This window comes from Paramormyrops kingsleyae, chromosome 3 (genome assembly GCF_048594095.1).
Source record: "Paramormyrops kingsleyae isolate MSU_618 chromosome 3, PKINGS_0.4, whole genome shotgun sequence".
Classification (NCBI taxonomy): domain Eukaryota; kingdom Metazoa; phylum Chordata; class Actinopteri; order Osteoglossiformes; family Mormyridae; genus Paramormyrops; species Paramormyrops kingsleyae.
In genome coordinates this window covers 13156293-13175196 of record NC_132799.1, presented here as the reverse complement: position 1 = coordinate 13175196, position 18904 = coordinate 13156293, and the positions used below count along the sequence as shown (strand labels likewise).

At 50.2% G+C, this 18904-nt stretch overlaps 3 protein-coding genes across 4 annotated transcripts; 1 reads left to right on the top strand and 2 right to left on the bottom strand.

Moving 5' to 3' along the window:
- Positions 1-2253: 2253 nt before the first annotated feature.
- ftr14l (finTRIM family, member 14-like) lies at positions 2254-6501 on the bottom strand. Its single transcript, XM_023822545.2, has 7 exons — positions 6163-6501; positions 4727-5152; positions 4309-4404; positions 3983-4216; positions 3385-3544; positions 3148-3207; positions 2254-2922 (listed from the first exon to the last, which is right to left on the bottom strand). Exons 2-7 carry the CDS (start codon positions 5117-5119, stop codon positions 2399-2401), a joined length of 1467 nt encoding a protein of 488 aa, XP_023678313.2. The 5' UTR covers positions 5120-5152; positions 6163-6501; the 3' UTR covers positions 2254-2398.
- Positions 6502-6580: 79 nt separating this feature from the next.
- On the top strand, positions 6581-11463 carry LOC111849564 (uncharacterized). Of its 2 annotated transcripts, none has more exons than XM_023822544.2 (2): positions 6581-6684; positions 8127-11463. In XM_023822544.2, exon 2 carries the CDS (start codon positions 8234-8236, stop codon positions 9872-9874), a length of 1641 nt encoding a protein of 546 aa, XP_023678312.1. In that variant the 5' UTR covers positions 6581-6684; positions 8127-8233; the 3' UTR covers positions 9875-11463. The 2 variants fall into 2 exon arrangements, with proteins under 2 accessions (XP_023678312.1, XP_023678311.1); XM_023822543.2 differs by having other exon boundaries at positions 6592-6801.
- Positions 11464-12780: 1317 nt separating this feature from the next.
- Positions 12781-18490, bottom strand: stox1 (storkhead box 1). The gene is made up of 4 exons (XM_023822542.2): positions 17943-18490; positions 15048-15200; positions 13286-14972; positions 12781-13137 (listed from the first exon to the last, which is right to left on the bottom strand). The coding sequence occupies exons 1-4, from the start codon at positions 18271-18273 to the stop codon at positions 12936-12938; spliced, it is 2373 nt and encodes a 790-aa protein (XP_023678310.1). The 5' UTR covers positions 18274-18490; the 3' UTR covers positions 12781-12935.
- Positions 18491-18904: the final 414 nt, after the last annotated feature.

The window sequence follows — 18904 nt, the reverse complement described above, 5'->3', positions numbered from 1 at the left end:
TTCTACCATATTTTTAAATAAACATATTGATCAGGCAACTGATTCTGTAATACACATTTTTGTCGATGGAAAAGTGAACTAACAGTATAGTTTTGTTGCCTCTGTTTTATATCTTCAATCCATCCATCTATTTTCTGTAACTACTTGTCCTGTTCAGGGTTGCGAGGGGTCCGAAGCCTATCTTGGAGGTTGAAATTATTTTACGTTGCAACAAGAATGAGGACGTTTGTCGGTCCAACCTGCTCTACCTTATGTCACAGCAGGAGGGCAGTCAAAAACAGGCACGGGCCATGAAATTATTGTTTGTTTCTTTACTTGGTAGCTAAGTCGTTTGGATCCAATTCATACTCATCCCTGTAATTTATACTGTGCAGACGGCTATAATTTCCTGCGCATACTGTAAACCCAAGAGTCTGAGAATAAAAAGACAGTCGTTGTTTACTGTACACCCGCAGGGCAGGTGTAACTGAGAGGCTTTGGGTATGAGGCAACTCCACCCACAGGTTGCTCTGAAGCAGAACACATGGGCGTTTCCCTCATCAGTATTGCACATGGACATCCACCACAAGCCCTGCCAGTGATCTACTTCCAGTGGCATTCAGGGGAAACCCATTCTAGAGGGGGAGCATCTTCAGTATAGCTAGCCCAAGAAGCAGAAAAGATGCAGCCCCACCCATGTGCTCCTGTAGTGGCACGTTTCACTACCTCACATACCGTGTGCATGGCTTCTCCAACTTATATATTGACTTGTGTATTAGGCCACATGTAGCAGGAAGATGGAGTGCTGAATGACCCATTGACACACATTCTCACACATAAACCTACACTCACCTAAAGGATTATTAGGAACACCTGTTCAATTTCTCATTAATGCAATTATCTAATCAACCAATCACATGGCAGTTGCTTCAATGCATTTAGGGGTGTGGTCCTGGTCAAGACAATCTCCGGAACGCCAAACTGAATGTCAGAATGGGAAAGAAAGGTGATTTAAGCAATTTTGAGCGTGGCATGGTTGTTGGTGCCAGACGGGCCGGTCTGAGTATTTCACAATATGCTCAGTTACTGGGATTTTCACGCACAACCATTTCTAGGGTTTACAAAGAATGGTGTGCAAAGGGAAAAACATCCAGTATGCGGCAGTCCTGTGGGCGAAAATGCCTTGTTGATGCTAGAGGTCAGAGGAGAATGGGCCGACTGATTCAAGCTGATAGAAGAGCAACTTTGACTGAAATAACCACTCGTTACAACCGAGGTATGCAGCAAAGCATTTGTGAAGCCACAACACGCACAACCTTGAGGCAGATGAGCTACAACAGCAGAAGACCCCACCGGGTACCACTCATCTCCACTACAAATAGGAAAAAGAGGCTACAATTTGCACGAGCTCAACAAAATTGGACAGTTGAAGACTGGAAAAATGTTGCCTGGTCTGATGAGTCTCGATTTCTGTTGAGACATTCAAATGGTAGAGTCAGAATTTGGCGTAAACAGAATGAAAACATGGATCCATCATGCCTTGTTACCACTGTGCAGGCTGGTGGTGGTGGTGTAATGGTGTGGGGGATGTTTTCTTGGCACACTTTAGGCCCCTTAGTGCCAATTGGGCATCGTTTAAATGCCACGGCCTACCTGAGCATTGTTTCTGACCATATCCATCCCTTTATGACCACCATGTACCCATCCTCTGATGGCTACTTCCAGCAGGATAATGTCACAAAGCTCGAATCATTTCAAATTGGTTTCTTGAACATGACAATGAGTTCACTGTACTACAATGACCCCCACAGTCAGCAGATCTCAACCCAATAGAGCATCTTTGGGATGTGGTGGAACGGGAGCTTCGTGCCCTGGATGTGCATCCCACAAATCTCCATCAACTGCAAGATGCTATCCTATCAATATGGGCCAACATTTCTAAAGAATGCTTTCAGCACCTTGTTGAATCAATGCCACGTAGAATTAAGGCAGTTCTGAAGGCGAAAGGGGGTCAAACACTGTATTAGTATGGTGTTCCTAATAATCCTTTAGGTGAGTGTACACTGCTGTTCTCAACTTGCCTGTAACTAATACTGTCATGTGTTAAAAGTATGGAGCTTTTCAAATCATTTCGACCAATGCAGTAATCAGTAATTATCAGTGCAGTGGGTATTGATTTGACATACATATCCATTTAATTAAGAAGTATTATGCATGTAAAGTTTTGAATACATAAAACTTCATATTGCAAAATTAATAAGTAAATGACACAAATTTATCAAGTTCTTGTGAGTACCCTGGTTTTTTTTAGTTGCAGAGAGGAAACATATTATGATAGATTTCTCTATCAAGGTATTGGCTAAGATCATAAATGCGTGCGATGTTTTAATAGGGTGGTCTCCTTCATTCTGTCAGGGGCCTAGTGGAGGGATATGGATGACCCGTATCCCCAGAGCCCAAATCCCGGGTACAGTGGTTCAGTAAATTCGGTCTGGACTCGGTGGATGAGGTTCCTTGTATCGGAGATGCTGTAGTAGCACAGGATTCCAGCCCGGTGATCCAGAAAGACCCCAATTCTGGGGGAATGTGGCACAGCCAGCGTCGTGCTCACACTGTCGTGTACAAAGCAGCATTTTGAGCGTGAGCAGTACAGACTCCAGGACTTTTCGTTCCAGCCGAAGCTGCAGTTGTTGCTGGCGCCTTTCCTGCTGATCCCTTTATAGACCACAGCTATATCTACCTCACTGCCTTTCCAGTCCAGCTCCCAGTAGAATCTGCCGTCTTTCAGGCCCTCCAAGCACAAAACCTGCTGCCAGTGGTCAAATCTCTGAGGGTGACTGGGATACGGCTGCTCTTGGCTCTTCATCATCAGCTCCGTGTTCCCCTTAGAGAGGACGAGGTTTTTGTGGGCCGTGTTGGGATCCAGCACGAGCTGACAGGAATCTGATGGAAGGAGATGAACACAACATAGTCACAAGACCCATAAAACTGTGCTGTGTTAATCGGTAAGGAAGTGGGTTGACTGTTCTGAAGTCACACAGAAAGATGCACACTGGACTACAGAAGAGTGCAACTGCACTCTGCACAGGCTCTTTCCGTCATTCAACTTGGAAGATTCTAGCCTCTCTGTGTACAGACAGCTCATGTCCAGTAGGAGTGTTTGCTCACAGGGTAAGATGTCATCACTGGCCTTGGGTTCTCTGGTGTCTATAATTTGAATCTCTTTGGCTGTTGGGTGGTAATGAACAGAAGGCAGGTATTAATGAGATGATCACAAGCCATTTAAAGCATGGGGCATGTCTATATCATATACATTTAGGTGCTATAAGATTTTTTAAATTATATTCGTGACTGATTAAACAAAAATGCTGTGTTCCACATCCAAAAAGCATACAGACTATATACCTCTAGCAGCAATCTTGTCCATTTCGCCCTTGCAGACATCCTCTAGTTGCATTTTCATATCCGATATGGCTTTTCTCAGAGCAACAAATGAAACCTGGTGGTTGATACTGATGTTGAACAGATCTTCATAGTTGGAAGGGGCACCAAAAACCTGCCAGCTCTGTTCAGAAGGGAATGGAGATAGATAGGTATACTGTGAGTTCAGGTGTCCTAAGACAGTGGTTCCCAACCTTTTTTAACTCACGGCCCACACAGCCAAACACATATGTTTCCGCGGCCCACTGCAAAAGAATTTAAATGATCCCGCTTTTTGTGTCGGGTTAACTAAGTACTCGGAAGCAAGGCTGTTAATTGTCTTTATTGAATAAACTGGTAATTTATTTAATTATATATCAAATTATGATTTATTTGATTTTGATTAGACATTTTTTATTATATTAACAATATTACAATTTCTATTAATAATAATTGGCGCCCCCCTGCAATACCGTCGCGGCCCACTAGGGGGTCGCGGCCCACAGGTTGAAAACCACTGTCCTAAGAGACACACTGCCTACTCATTGTCTACTGTGTGCTGCTACATCAGAAGAAAGATTACCTGAAGAAAATGGATGTGATCGTCGGTTTGCGAGAGCTGCTCCAGCTCCGAGTGTCTCCTCCTCATCTCCACGATCTCCTGCTCCAGTCCGCTTAGGACTCCTTCTGCTTTGGAGACCGCAGCCTTCTCCTGATTTCTGATCAGCTCTTTCACCTCAAAGTGTCTTCTCTCAATGGAGCGGATGAAGTTGGTGAACACCCTTTCATTCTCCTCCAAGGCCACCTGTGCTGAATGCTTCAGGAGATGCAGAGAGAAGACACGTGATTGGTTAAGTCAGATTTCCCCCAAGCCAGCTCTCTTCCCCCTTCTCCAGCATCTATGTCCACCTTGAGAAGCTCCACTGTCTGATTCAGATCCTGCCATTTCTTCACCTTTCCCTGGATCTTCTGCTGGGACTGCAGTAAGGTCGGACCAAGAAGCTTCTGTGAATATACAGAGGTATGTTGTAAAGCATAAGACAGCCAGTGTGCAGTGCCTGCCATCACTTCTCTAACAGTGTCTTTCTTATTCACATTGACTCTCAATAAAAGCACCAGGCTATGAAATAAATGCATTGAATTAAAATAGAAAGATGCCATGTACTATAGGTCCACAGCTTCAGCTGATACAGTAACATACATAGTATTACTGAGCACACACTGTGATCAGGAATTTTCAGGTAAGTTAGCTTAGTCACCTAAAGAGTCACCTAAACTCACAGCAGGCCAATCAGGTGGGCAACCAACATGCACTTTATGTCCTTACCTGTTTCTCGGTCCTTTCTACTGCTGCATGGACCGTTTTGTGGTTTTCATGCTCATTCATCATGCAGAGTGAACAGATACAGAGCTGATCTGTACAGCAGTAAAACTCCAGCAGTTTGTCATGCCGAGGGCATATCTTGTCCTGGATTTTTCCTGTGGCTTTGACAATTTCATGCTTCATAAAAGCCGGGTATTCGTAGTGAGGCTGGAGGTGAGTTTCGCAGTAAGAGGCAAGGCAGGACAGGCAGGACTTGACAGCTTTGCGCTTCTTCCCAGTGCAAAAGTCGCACAGCACCACCGCATGTTCAGCTTTGCGGTGGCCGAGAGATGACCTTCGACCCTTGCCCACTGTGCCTGGCTGTTCCTGCGCTCCTGTGCCGTTTCTCTGAGACATTTGGTGGCACCTTGTACAGAGGCGTCCTCAAGACTGGTGGCAGAGACAAGTTTCAGTGAAACTCAGCTTGGAATGATGTAGGCAGGAATGTGAGGTAGGAATGGGGTACAGGTGAGACCAGTACAGCCAGATCCTTCTGACCTTCAACCTGGAGGCGGTACACATGACCAAGGCAGCCAATCAGGCTGCTAAACTGAAGCTAATGAAGCAAATGATGTCAGTCTTTTTAAATCCTTAAACGTCTATGCCAGATTTTATTTTAGCAAAACAGTTTATTTTTTACACAGTTTACCAAAACGGTTTATTTAATCACACTTTAACATCGTACCATTAACGTCAATATGTTTTGTAATTTAGTACCATGGCACCAGTTAAATCTGAGAAATACAAAAATATAACTAAAATAGTGTAAATATTAACACAAATATACACTCTCTCTCTCTCTCTCTCTCTCTCTCTCACACACACACACACACACACACACACACGATTTCCCTGCATTGACAAACGCGCAAATACGCAGCACGTGTGTCTGAGTCCTTCTAGAACTGAGCGTGCGCAGTGCGCGTTTGCCATTGCTAATCACTGGGAGTTTCTCAAACGGATGGTAGAAAGAAACACGGAGGGGCTGAAAAAGTGCAGACTTTTTAGAAGTGCAATAAATAAATACTCACGTTCATTTGCATATAATTTTATTTATTAATTGGACATATTTTGTTCCCCAGTACAAAAACTCTATATTTTGTGGTCAAATATCATATTTGTGTTAGATAAAAACCATGTTACAAAGAGTTTTATAGAATGGTGTAATCTAAGTTTTATAGATCATAATACATAACGATGTATCATTTTTATTTTCAAATTTCTTTGCCTAAACAGTTTATATTATTATGCCACTTTACATTTAATGCAGTAAACAATCAAAAAGAAGAATATTGAAATTGGAAAATGAAACTGACTGCATTTACAAGCAGCATTCTGCTCATAGGAGGCAAAAATACCAGGAAAAACCCGTTCAGCAGTTTTGTAAAATCATGACTTACCTGATGATTTGGTTATTTGCTCGGTCAGTCGAGTTATAAACACTTCGGGAAACTTGTCAGATTAAATCACATAAATACTCAATTGAAACCAAACGCAGGTAGTTCATGACCCACTTGTGTGCAGCGTTTATCACGCGACAAAACAATGCAATGTATAATATTGCGTGTTTGCCCAGTATCTATTTAATCTGCTGCCTACTTAAATTGTTGCACGGTATTCCTTTTGATTATTACCTTTTTTTTTTTTTGTAAATTTGTAACGGAGATACAGGGACAAAGTTTTTCACCGTCTGGGTGGCACGTCCAGCGTATCTGCAGAAATGCACATACAGATCTGAACAACAAAACACACACAGGAATCCTAACAGAAGCGGCTCTGACCTCCGGCCCGCAGGGGGCAGCGGCGTGTCACGATACAGGATTGCCTGCGATAAATCCTTTGCATGAGGACGTCGACGCTGTTGGCGCCAGTAGATCAGTGGCGCCAGCGCAACACAGAGAGAGGAAGAACGGAGAAGGAGGGTGAGCTGACGGACAGGCGGCCGAGAGTTGGAAAGCAGGCGACCCGGGCGCAAAATTCGACGGGAAACTTCCCTTCCCAACTTCGGGTAGATAAAAAATAAAGTAACGGCGACTCGGGTAAGTAACGAGTGGGTTACGGCGCTTGAAGCTGCAGGCTAGCCGTCTCCGACTACCGTACTGCCTTCCCGCTAGCGGCTAGGCGCACGCTGCAAGTCGAGCCCCAGATTCGAGTTTCCCGGCCTTTGTGTGGGAAAGCTGTCGACTAAGGCCGATAGTGGCCGCGCTGGAAACCGGTGTATGTGGGCAATGATGTAGATGCACCGGAGCCGTGAGGCGTAGGATGGCGGGGCTGCCCTGGTTAGCAGGCCTTGCTGCGGATGCTAACCTTGGCAGCCCCGGTTAGCACGGGCCGCCGCTGCTCCGAAAGTGGCAGCGGAGTCATGCACTCCTGGCTCTGCATGCATTTCGGGGTTCAAAATTCTTTTTTTCTAGACTGAGGGGAGCAGGGAGACCCAGTGTGGTGGGGCGGCCTCCGCTCCAGGTCGGCCCGGCTGCTTTGTTGATTATATAAGGTGGGGGGCCCTTTCCCGGGCTTTTACGTCGCTCGCAGTAACACGGTGTCTTGCAGCCGGGTACCACTAAGCTCCCGTCAAGGCGCCCCGTGGACTCGCCGTCGTCACCCCCAGTTCCGTGGTGCTCGTTACTGTGTGAAACAGGCGATGGCCTGTCTGGCTGAGCGCACCGCTGAAATGCGCTTTCAAGGGCGGAAGTCGGCGGCGGCCATCTTAGGGCAGCTCTACGGCGGAGTGGTGCTCAAGATGCCTGCGCCGAGCGGTCTGGCGTACGGCGCGCCGCCCCGATCGGCCTATCAGCTTTTGTAAATAATTTATAAGTGGAATGACCGGCCGCTTTTGGGTGCCCTTAAACTAAATTTTCTAGCTTAAGAGGTTGAACCCGGTTTTGCGTGTGGAGGGCCGCGATCGGTTTCGGCCTAGGCGCAGCATCTGCAGGCGCGGTGCTTCAGGAGCCTTCTCCATCTGCATAGGCCCAGGCATCTAGTTGGGGGCTTTAAAACGTGTTAGAGAGGGGCGCTGAGGTGTACCTGCGATATACGTTTTACTTTTAAAACGAGTCGCTTAGTGTTGATGCATTTACTGTACGTGAACAGTGTGCCTGTGTGTGCTGCCGTTTTCTACGCAGCTGCTTCAAGTCACCAGGAAGTAGGTACTTGACGGTGTTGTGGTGATGGTCCCCTGCTGTGGCCTGGATTTGTGCTCTCGGGAGCCTGACACATCCTCCTTTTTGGGTCGTCTTATTTACGTTTAATATATGGTGCTTGATGTGGGGGTTGGGGGCGGGGGTTGTAAAGGACTGCATGGTGGGAGCTGGCACAGCCTGCCCGATGTCCTGATGTGAGTCCCATGTCCCTGTCCCCCTCGCAGGTGGCGTGCCTTGCATCAACGTGCAGGGGCTCCCGGCAGCGCTGCCACTGGACAAGCCCGGCTCGCTAAGAGGAGCCCGCTAAGCCGTCAGGCTGGAGTCCGTCATAATGGCTGAGTCAGAGACTGAGTGTGACACGCCGGGGCTCGACACCCTGGGCTCTGAGTGTGTCATACCGCACAGTCAGGTCACTGAGGTGCACTATACGTCGGGATCTGAGATCATGGCTCTGGAAGTGAAGCGGGATCATGATCTGGACCACATTCACGGCGCACACTTGTCTAAGATCCAGGGTCTGGGTGCTGACCTGGGCTCTGTCCCTTGTGTGGATTCCGACCAGATCATAGCAGAGACGGATCACGATTATACAAAAGCAGAGCACCAGACAGACCTGCAGTGTTACACCGGGGCTGAAATCAAGTGTGTGACCAGTGAGAGCCTGCTGGGTGACATCATCAAGACGCAGATGGGTGGGGAAGATGCCACACACATAATCAAGGCGGAAGACCAGGCACTGATGGTGGAGACGGAAAATGGCATGGTGATCCACGAGGCCCAGAGACTGATTTGCAATGAGTGTGGGGAGTTGTTTGACAGTGCCTCAGACCTCCACCAGCACTACGAGATTCACAAAGCGGCAGCCCCCTACTGCTGCATCCAGTGCGGCGAGAGCTTTGCCGTGGAGTCCAGTCTGAAGGAGCACCTGAAAATCCACTTGAAGGAGAAGCCGTACGGTGCAGGGGTGGAGGTGGTTGGCAAGAGTTGCATGGATGCCTTCGGCCTGAAGGCCCACTCGCTGATGCATACCCCCGATAAGCCGCACCGCTGCTCTGAGTGTGGCAAGAGCTTTGCGGCAGCCATCACCCTGCGGGAGCATATGAAGCTGCATTCGGAGGAGAAGCCCTACAAGTGCTCGCAATGCCGCAAGAGCTTCGTCCGCCGGCGCCACCTCAAGAAGCACCAGGAGATGCACGCCCGCGAGAAGCCTTACAGCTGTGGCCAGTGTGGCAAGAGTTTTACTGCGGCGTCCAACCTGAAGCAGCACCAGAGGATCCACGTAGGCGGTCCCGGCCCTGGCGACAAACCCCACCGCTGCACCCAGTGTGGCAAGAGCTTCGCCGCGGCTGCCACCTTGCGGGAGCACCAACGGGTACATTCGGGCGACAAGCCCTACAAGTGCACCATGTGCCGCAAGAGCTTTGTGAGGAGACGTCACCTCAAGAAGCACCAGCAGATCCACTCCGGCGGGAAGCCGTACAGATGCTCCCAGTGCGAGAAGAGCTTCAACCACTCCTCCTCCCTGTCCCGGCATCACCGCATCCACCTGGATGACAAATTGTACACCTGCAACCCGGGGGGGAAAGCATTTCCATTTGGCTCGAACCTAAAGCGCAGCATGCATTCGGGAGAGAAGCCATACAGCTGCAGCCATTGTGAGAAAAGCTTCAATCACTCATCCTCATTGTCGAGGCACCAAAGAACTCACCTAGATGGAAAGACCTACAGCTGCAGTCACTGCGGCAAACGCTTCAACCACTCCTCCTCGCTGGCCAGGCACCAGCGGGTCCATCTGGAGGAGAAGGCCGCGTACACGGCTGCCCAGGCAGAGAAGGGCTTCCCGCACACCACTATCCTGAAACACCAGCGCGTTCTCAATGCAGAGAAGCCCTATCGCTGCTCCCAGTGCGGGAAGGGCTTTAATCATTCATCCTCTCTGTCACGACACCACCGGGTCCACCTAGACCAGTGATGCGCGAGCGGGCGGGTGGGTGCGTCCTGTTGGCTCAGGCGCTTCTCGCCACGCTCCTGTCCTTAGCTACTCCAGGTATACGAAGCTGCACCGGATGAGTGACCCTTTTCAAACAGTCCAGACGTTTGGGCCGCGACTCGCACTCGGTGTCAGGAGAAATAACCTTTTGCTGACAGCTTGACGTTGGCTGCTGGGTTGTGTTCAGGCAACACGCAGATGACCCTGAACACGTCTCGCGTGAGATAGGTGTGGATGCCTCGCAGAGAGGGTCCTGCCTGCCCACCTGCCTCAGTTACCATTGGCTTATCACAAATTGATGTGTGTGGTGCAATTTCCCACCTTTCGATTCTTTGTGGACTTTGAAGTCAGTAATGGTGTAAATAGTTTGTCGGTAGGTACTCTGGGTTATTCTGACCTGTTTGCCTCCGGGGTTCTCGTGCCCCGTTAAGGGGGATTGTTGAGTGGGATTTAGAAAGCTGTCAGCAAAGGATTAAGACTCCAAGCCGCACGAATTCTATCATCTGGATGTTTTCCTGTATGGAGAGCACAGAGCCGTGCCCCTTCGAGACGAGTCCACGCGCCCGCAACTCGGCGGGGTGCCTCCGGGGGGCGCCCCTGACTCCCCTACAGCCCTCTTTAGCGCCACCCGCTTTCCCTCCACATCTACGCGGCACTTGTCTGCCGAGCGCCTTTCAGACCCTCTGGCACCATCCAGTGGCAAGTTGGTTGCTGGCGCGTGCGTGGGGGGGGGTTGTTGTGATCCTGTGGCACTCCTTCAAAGAGACCCCAGCCAGGTCCCTGGTACTGTAATACCAAATGTATATTAACAATATGTGGTTGTGCATATTAACACATTCAGAATATTCCTTGCAATTGCTTTGGAAACGATGAATTAGCATTGTATAGCACATAGTTAACGTTTATTCAGAATACATTCTACAGGCTATCCAGTTTGACTGTGTTATAGATCGTAGTGTGTACTTATCAAGACAAATAGCATAGCTCGCTTTTACTGAGACCTTAGCATCTTCAGATGTCCAATTCCATTGGTTTGTGCTTTCTACTTACTGTCCTGTGTACGATTATTTTACATACATGGGTTTTTTTAGAATATTGTTTGGATTATTGAAAGGGAAACGAATGGGATGTTTTTATGGGGGTGTGAGCGTTCTAATTTGCTTTGGGCTAATTGTGCTTCAGCGCGTAGCATAGACTTAATCATTGTGTTAGAGATAGGTGCCTTATTGCATGCTGTGTAGAATTGTATGCCAAGCTGTTGATGAAAATATTTGTAAGGTTTTGGCTAGCTCCTTTTGTTCCTAAACATACTAACCTATGTTTTCCTTTGACTTCATTGATACATTTATTTTGGTTTGGCTTCTATGTATATTAAATATGTTTCCAATATGTTACTATTGTCTTTTAATTTTCCTGTCTATTGATTGGCAACAGTGTAGATAATTAGAGTAAGTTACAACCTGGTTGGTCCATACTTTTGATTGGCCTCTTACCGCAGAGGCTCACCATTGTTCCAGCTGTCTCCCAGGTTTGGAGTGACACATATGGATAAATAAAGGTTGTTGACTGTTCACCCTTGTTTGTGTTACTGCCTGACTGGTAGGGAGCTGGGGTTCTGCTGTGGGTGGGTGTGGAGCGAGAACCACTTGGCGGACAGAGCCCTTCACGGTTCCACTGTAGCTATGATGCTGCTTATTAATCCCTTCAGTATTCATCAGTTGCATATTATACATTAATGTTCATATTTGGCAGACAACCTTGTACAAAGCATGAAATAAAGGCAGGATGTCATCACATTCAAATGGCTGCCTGTCTCTGACTTGCTGGGGCGTTAGCAAGACATATGGTTCCAGGTGGGAGGGCTTCGTGGTGCTAATGATGTTTCCCTCCACAAGCTGCAAGGTCTATTGCCTTCTCTCCAGTTCAGTGTAAGTACCTCAGTATGCTGGATTGATGTGGTTACAGGTTTCATAGTCTATCGCCGCTGGCTTTCCTAGCGTAAGAATAATCATTGGGGCTTGCGGCCAATGACATCACTGTTGATTCCTTGCACCAGGCTGTATGAAGCATGTGATCCCTTGAGCTTTGGTCCTGTGTTCAGTGGCTTTGAGCCTCAGGTGTTGAATGGTTCCAAGGGCATGGATTTGATTAAGGACATGTCCCTACCAATACTGTGTGTGATTAGGGGCTGATTTAGTTCTAAACCAAACGTGTGCTCTTGAATGGATCCCTAGGGGGTAGGATATGGATGTGAGGGTCCATTTCCAAATGATTTCCCTACACAATAATGCTTGGTTGTTCGAATTGCCCTCAAAGAGTTAAAGGATATGTTTTGATAGCTATTTATTCAGTCTCTGAAACTTGGTGCAAGTTACAGACTCAGATGTTGAAGTAGAGTTGCTCATTGCTCTTAGAATTTAGCATCATGCTGCTGTGATATTGATATGTGATAGAGGTGGGCTTCTGGAGTATTTGTACAGTGCCACACACCCTGGACATCTGCATTCAGATTGTCTGACCTACCCCCCCCCCCCCCCTCACGCCAATGAAAACAATGCAAGCTAGTTAGAATGTGTATTTCGTACTGTGGCAAACTACAATTTAAACGGAATTGCTCTTCCATATCTGAAATTTTGCAGCGATTTGTCCACTAGAGGGCTCTGCTGTATGACTTATATCCAAACACTGCATGACAGTGCATGTGTAGCAAATTTCGCCGAACTCTGAATGCTTTTGTGATGCAGATGTTCAAGATGATGCTCAGATACTGCTGGTTACTTGCAGATCGTGACCACCTGTAGCTACAGGACCTACAACGTCATCAGATTTGTCTATTTGCACTTCTTTAAAAATGTACTTACCGTGCCATTGACGTTGATACTGGTAACTCAGAAACAGGGTACATTGTTTTATTGGTTGAAAGTACTGTAAAGGTTGAGTAAAAATCTAATGTTTTGTCCAAAAATCAGCGTATAAAATTCCAGAAAGCCATAAATACACAAATGCTCTTGCAGGGACCCCTGGCTCTATTTACACATGTACATCAGCTGGCTGTGTGTTCTGAGTGACACACCACTGTCCTGCTCACACATTCATGACGGGTGTGAGCTGCATCAGTGCGCCCTGGGGGCGGGGCTGCTGCGCATTTGGCTGCGTGACCTGCAGGAATTCCTGCTGCTGCAGGCTCGTCAGGGCGTCGCAGGCACTGGGCGTCGCAGGCACTGGGCGTCAGGCTGACCTGAGTCCTGTGGACAGATGGAGGAAGTGGGCTCAGGATACACATGCAGCAATGGAGAGCTCTTATGGAGGTTGGGGGGGTGGTGGTCATGGTCATGTGACCCCTGAGTAAGGCCTTAATTAATCATGTGGGGACTGGATCTGTGGGCTGCTCACCTGGGCGAGTCGACGCCACTGTCCCCTGGGCTGCTGTGGTTCTCCCCTGCCTCTGCTGGTCTGTCCTGATGGGTTTTGATGGCAAATAGGCTGTTGTGGGGCTCAGGTGGCCCCTGGGGTCCATCGTCTAGCCCCGTCCTGCTGGCTTCTCCCCTGGGTGGCAGGCTTGGGGCTTCTGTGCTGATGGTCCACACCTGAGAAGTCCACCTGGCCCCACCTACACCCCGGGTCTCGGGTGATTGACCCGCATTGGGGCCACTGCAGTGGCCCTGGCGAGAATCTTCCCTAGCATCGCCAGGGAAGCCCCTGCCCGGCGCTGCGCCACTTCCCCCCCCCAGAGCGGTGTGGGAGGCCTGGCTGTGGGCGGTGCACATCTGAGATGTTGCACTGCAGTCGGTCACGGAGCCCTCGTTCAAGTAGAGGGAGCTGCAGGTGTCACCCTCTGGTGGCCCGTGGTGGAGCTTCCTGCCAGTGTGGGGCCCTTGAGGCACAGAGATGTCCATCTCTCCGGTCTGGCCACACACACTCCTGCGGTCTGAGGTCCTGCCCTGTTTGGTGTCCTCCAGCCTCCCATCCAGGGAGGTCCTGCTCCTGGTTTTACTCTGCTTCAGTTTGTCCTCTATTCTCAGCGTGCTAGCGTCAGGGTAACCAGGACTGCACTGCCCACCAGGGCTTGAGCAAAGGCCCTCGTAGGGCTGCTCTATTACGGCGGACGATCTGCCGGGGTCTGTCTGACAGGGATCCCAGGACTTTGACCTGTGGCTGACCCGGATCGCCCTGTCAGGCAGCTGGGCCTTGCCATCCCTCCTCCTCTGACCCCGGTGGCCATGTTTGTGTGCCTTCTCTCTTCCCTGGAAGGGGTTCTCAATGCGCTTCTTGTCCAGATCCTTGCCATCTCCACAAGGCTCCATGCGCCGCTCATTTGCGGCTGCCACCGCCACCACTACCGCGGCGTCCCCTTGCTTCCCACCGGCAGAGCGCCCTCTCCGCCTGCTCCGGCTGGCCTTGGCGGCCTGCGGCTGGGGGCCCTCCGTGGAGGTGCCCTTGTGCTCCCCTCGTTCCTCCAGCTTCTTCATGAGCACGGTGTGCTTGGCCAGGTTGTGCACGGTCAGCGCAGGGTTGATGCGCAGGATGATGGCATGCTCCAGGTCGCGCGGCAGCTTGTTCAGGTCATCCTCGTCCCGCACCGGCCACTCCTCGGGGGGGAACTGCCCGGAGAAGGCAGCCAGCTCCTTCTTAGCCCTGTCCTTCTTGGCCGGGTTGCGGCGGAAGAGGCTGAAGCCAAAGCGGCGCCCAGGCTTGTCCTCCTGCACGCGGCTGCCGGCAGGCGTGCTCGTCCGGCTCCCCTGTCGGTCCAGGGCCGTGGAGGTGGACCGGTGCTTCACGGAGGCCCGGGGCTCGCTGGGTGGCCCGAGGCTCTTGCTGGCGTGCTCGCTGAAGCAGCTGCAGGAGCCGCAGTGGGCTGCAGCCGCGGCCGCTTCCATGCAGCTCTCGGTGCTCAGCAGGTAGGTGATTGGAGGGGGGGACGGCAGGTCATCTTCCTCGGAGGGCCGGCACCGCTGGTGGGTGATGAAGTATGTCTGCGGGGTGACGATGAAGTAGCCCTCCCCTGTGTGGTAAATCTTCCTGTCCTTGATGAGGGAGCCCAGCGCGCTGTGCAGGATGTCCGGCCCTGGGATGGCCATGCCTGGGTGGACCGGGCGCGATAGTTAGCGGCCACTGTAAAGGTGACTCTCCCCCCGGGCGGCTTTGTGACACCTACCTGGGTGGGCTCTGGCCATGTGGCTGAGCAAAGCCTCTTGGGTGACGGTGACGTGGGCGTCATTCATGTCTGAAATGACGGAGCACAGCACCTCTGACAGAGGAATGAACTGGGACTGTGTTATGGGGCTCATCTGTACAGGGCTTAAGTCACCTGCGGGGACAATGCAAAGATGGCTGGGTCAAAGGTCATGGGATACAGGAAATGCTTCCTCTGCAAAACATGGACATTCAGTCTGCTCGCTGCCCCCACCAGGTCAAAGGAGGTAAGGACAGGATGTACATCAGCTGTTTTTTTTCTAACATGCAGAATCTTTCAGATTATATTTGAAAACTACTATTTTTTTTTTCTTATACCTCTGCAGTTAGTACTGGTGAAATCAGCAGTGTACAGTGGAATAAATACTAATATTAGCCTTCTAACTCGGTTAAGCTAGGCGTGATGCACACTAACTAGCGATGTCATAAAATGCACCGTAATCACGCTTTCAAGACCCGTCTGAATGCTCTCTGCCACTCATACAGCTTTTCTCCAATTTACAAATTTATATTGTAGCAGTCAACTGATAAAAAGAAATGGTCACTCCACGGCTGGTGAAGCTGAAAGTATGACTCTGCCCACACTGTACCTGATTGGTTGAGCTATGTGTGGATTCACTGGTCAAAGTTCAATTGAGATGAAATTGCTGCCCCAGACGTGAGGAATCTGAATAAGACATGAATATTTTTTCACGCTAGTGTGACCACACCTCACCTCTATACACTCATCTTCTCCCTTGCTAGGTGTTTAGTTGGGAATGAAACGCTGGCACACAAGCGGATGTAGGGGAAGGTGGACAGTCTGCCTCCCAGTAGGGATACACAGCTCAGGACAGTGTGTATGGTAGTGGTGGTCAGTGACAGGGACTTATTGGGGGGGGGGGGCTTCCCAGCTGTCACTGGATATCCTGCTCTAATTCCGCTCATTGTTCGAGAGATTCTAAGGAAAAACTGGAGATGAAAAGAACCCCAGGAATTAGAACTGGGAGAAGGGGGGCAGTGTCCTTTCAAAGCAGGCTCTGTCCCAGTGTGCTGAGGGGACCGTGTCCTCCAGGTGAACGGCATCCTGTTTGTGACGGTTGGGGCAGTAGTCATGATGGGCTCTAACTGGCCTGTGGCTGACTTTCTGCGCTGCTGGTAACTGGAGGACGTGCGTCACACACACACAGGGCCTTTGTCGCATGCAGCGAGTGGTCGCAGGCTGCCATGGCAACCGCACGTCATGCCAGGAGCCACGAAAAGGCCCCCACGACCCCCTCCCCGGCTTTGTGTGTGAGGTCTGGCCAGCTCTGCTCTGGTCTGCTCGGTGCGTTTGATGCAATCTTGCTGGAGATGAAGTATGAGGTTTCTAATGGCACCAGTGTAGCAGGAAGTGACATTGAGGCCAGGGAAAAACCGGGAAGCCTGATCAGTGTGAGGGGAAGCCCGTTTCCAAACTGCGATCTCAGAACTTAATCCTAATGCTTATGTAGACCAGTGCGTGGGCAGGCTTGAGACAGTGTTGTTTTGCCGTGTCGTTCTGGCAAAATGCTGCTACTCCCTCCCTGGGGCATGCTAGCCGCCTGTTTTGTTGGAGATCAGCTCTGGTTTCGGTGTTCATGTGGGAGCCGAACAGGTTGAACAGGGCGCTGTGCCAGGCAAGGGCCACTGGGTGGTGACTTCCTGTGCTGCCCACCTGACAGCCCTGGCTTTGGAATCCCTTGCAGGCCATGGGAGGCGGGAACACTCCCACGGCAGGAATTACCTTAAAGCAGCTTACACATTCACAGAGGTGACATCCTTTATTCTTTAGCTCCATCAGAAATGGTTAACTGCCTGGAACAAGTTGCAGGTGTGGGTGAGGGGGGGCAACTGGGAGTGGCAGGAAAACTAGCTTTTGAGCCTGAATGTTGTGGGTTCTAATTCCAAGGTCAGCTGAGTGCCCTTCAGCAAGGCCATTAACCTGCAGTCTGACCCTGCTCTCCCTAACATGTGCATGTCGCTCTGGGTAAAAATGTCTGCATATTAAAATCAACACACAACATCAGCCAATCCTTGCCCGGGGTGTCTCTAAACGTATAGATGAAATGGTGTTTTGCTTGTGTTTAACCCTTGATTCTAGAATTTGGGAAGGCTTAAGACCCCGACTGAAGACAGTGCCTCCATCGTCATCGGAAAATGATATCCCGTCTACCAGACATGGAGAGCTGTCCACTCACAGTCAATGCCACGACTGGTGAACTTCAACCGCTTCACAAACACTCTCCTGTAGCTCAACAAGTTGAGCATTATGCTAACAAAAGGTTGTGGGTTCAAATCCCTTGGTGCACACACATTCCCTCCCATGTGGGGTGACCCCAAAGTGTGAATGTGCATTCTGTCTCCTGCTTAATGCATCACAAAAGGCATGGGAATGGCCTGAGTCTAGCAAGGTGTCGCCCCCCCACCGTCACCCTCCCCCACAATCCTGCCATTTACGCTCCCCCACAGACGATGGACACTTAACACAACACGGTGGACCACCTGGTAGACACAGCGGGGCCATGGGTCCTGCATTTCATACCGCCATGCAAGCCCATGATGTGACCCTCATGCGGCCACTCCTGCCTCGGGGACTTCCTTCAGACTGAACAAACAGCACAAACACTACCTGTTATAGCGCTGGAGTATGAATTTCATCACCACATGAAAGCGGCTAGAGCGCCAGCCACACATTCTGAAGTTTCCCAACTTCAACAACTGGGTGTGTCTTGGTCAGCTTGCAAGCGAAAACAGAGACAGTTTATCGGTGCTTCACCCCGCGATCACCGCCCCCCCCGTCTTAACTTGCACTGCTTTTCATACAGGAAACGGACTGAGGCGGCGCTGGAGGACGTACCCACGGCTCTAATGACGAAGCCCGTCGGAGACCTTAGCGCCCGGCGCATCCATGCTTCCCGCAGCACTTCCACATGGTCCGCGGCTCCCTGCACCAAAAGCACCAGATTCTCCAGCCATCCCTGGAAGCTCACACCCGCTACCGCTTTGACAAGCCTTTTATTCCAAAAGCTGCGCAAGTTTTGCGCCTGAAAGTCTTCGAAGATGTCCTGTCCGCTCCGGGCGTGAGTGCCTTGCGCCTCCACACCGCCTCCAGCGCGCTGACCGCTCCGGCCCAAGACCAGCGCCAGTGACGCTGCGGACAGCTGCACAACCCGCTGAGGCTGCGACATTGTTTCACCTTCGATCACATTCAAATAAACTTCGTATGGGATCACAAATGTGTCCGGAGCGCCTCCCGCATAGCGAGACTCGGCCGTCGCTCGTAGTTCGCTAGTATTCCTACGGAACGCAGCAACTGAGTCGCCTCGCGAGCGCTTCCAAGGTAACGGGGATGACGCGCAGGAGGCGGTGCCAGGCGTGAGACACCAGCCAATCGTTAGCTGAAGATACGGGCGTGGGCGGGGCCGTAAGCTCCCGAAGTCAGGTGCATAGTGGCGTTCAGGGTCTGCGAAGTATCGAGTGGCTTATTGTGTAATGTTCCCAACTACTAATGCTCGTGTTGTCCTTGGTGGAACAATGCCATTGCATACTGTGGCTTTGCGTTTGCAACATTAGCCGCTTTGGAATTTACACTGCACTAATGGTGTGGTATTGTCTATGTATTATTTATTTGTAAACTATTAGTTGTTTTTAGATAAGCAGGGAATACAGTGTTATTTACAATAGTACACGTCCTGCGTCAGTGTGGGACGTGTACAGCCTCCCACACAAAGCCCTCTTTGTTATTGCTGTCTGTGAGTCCTGTTCCCTAGGTGCACAGGCATTGTCAACAGCCAAGAATCAGAAAGAGGCACCGATGGA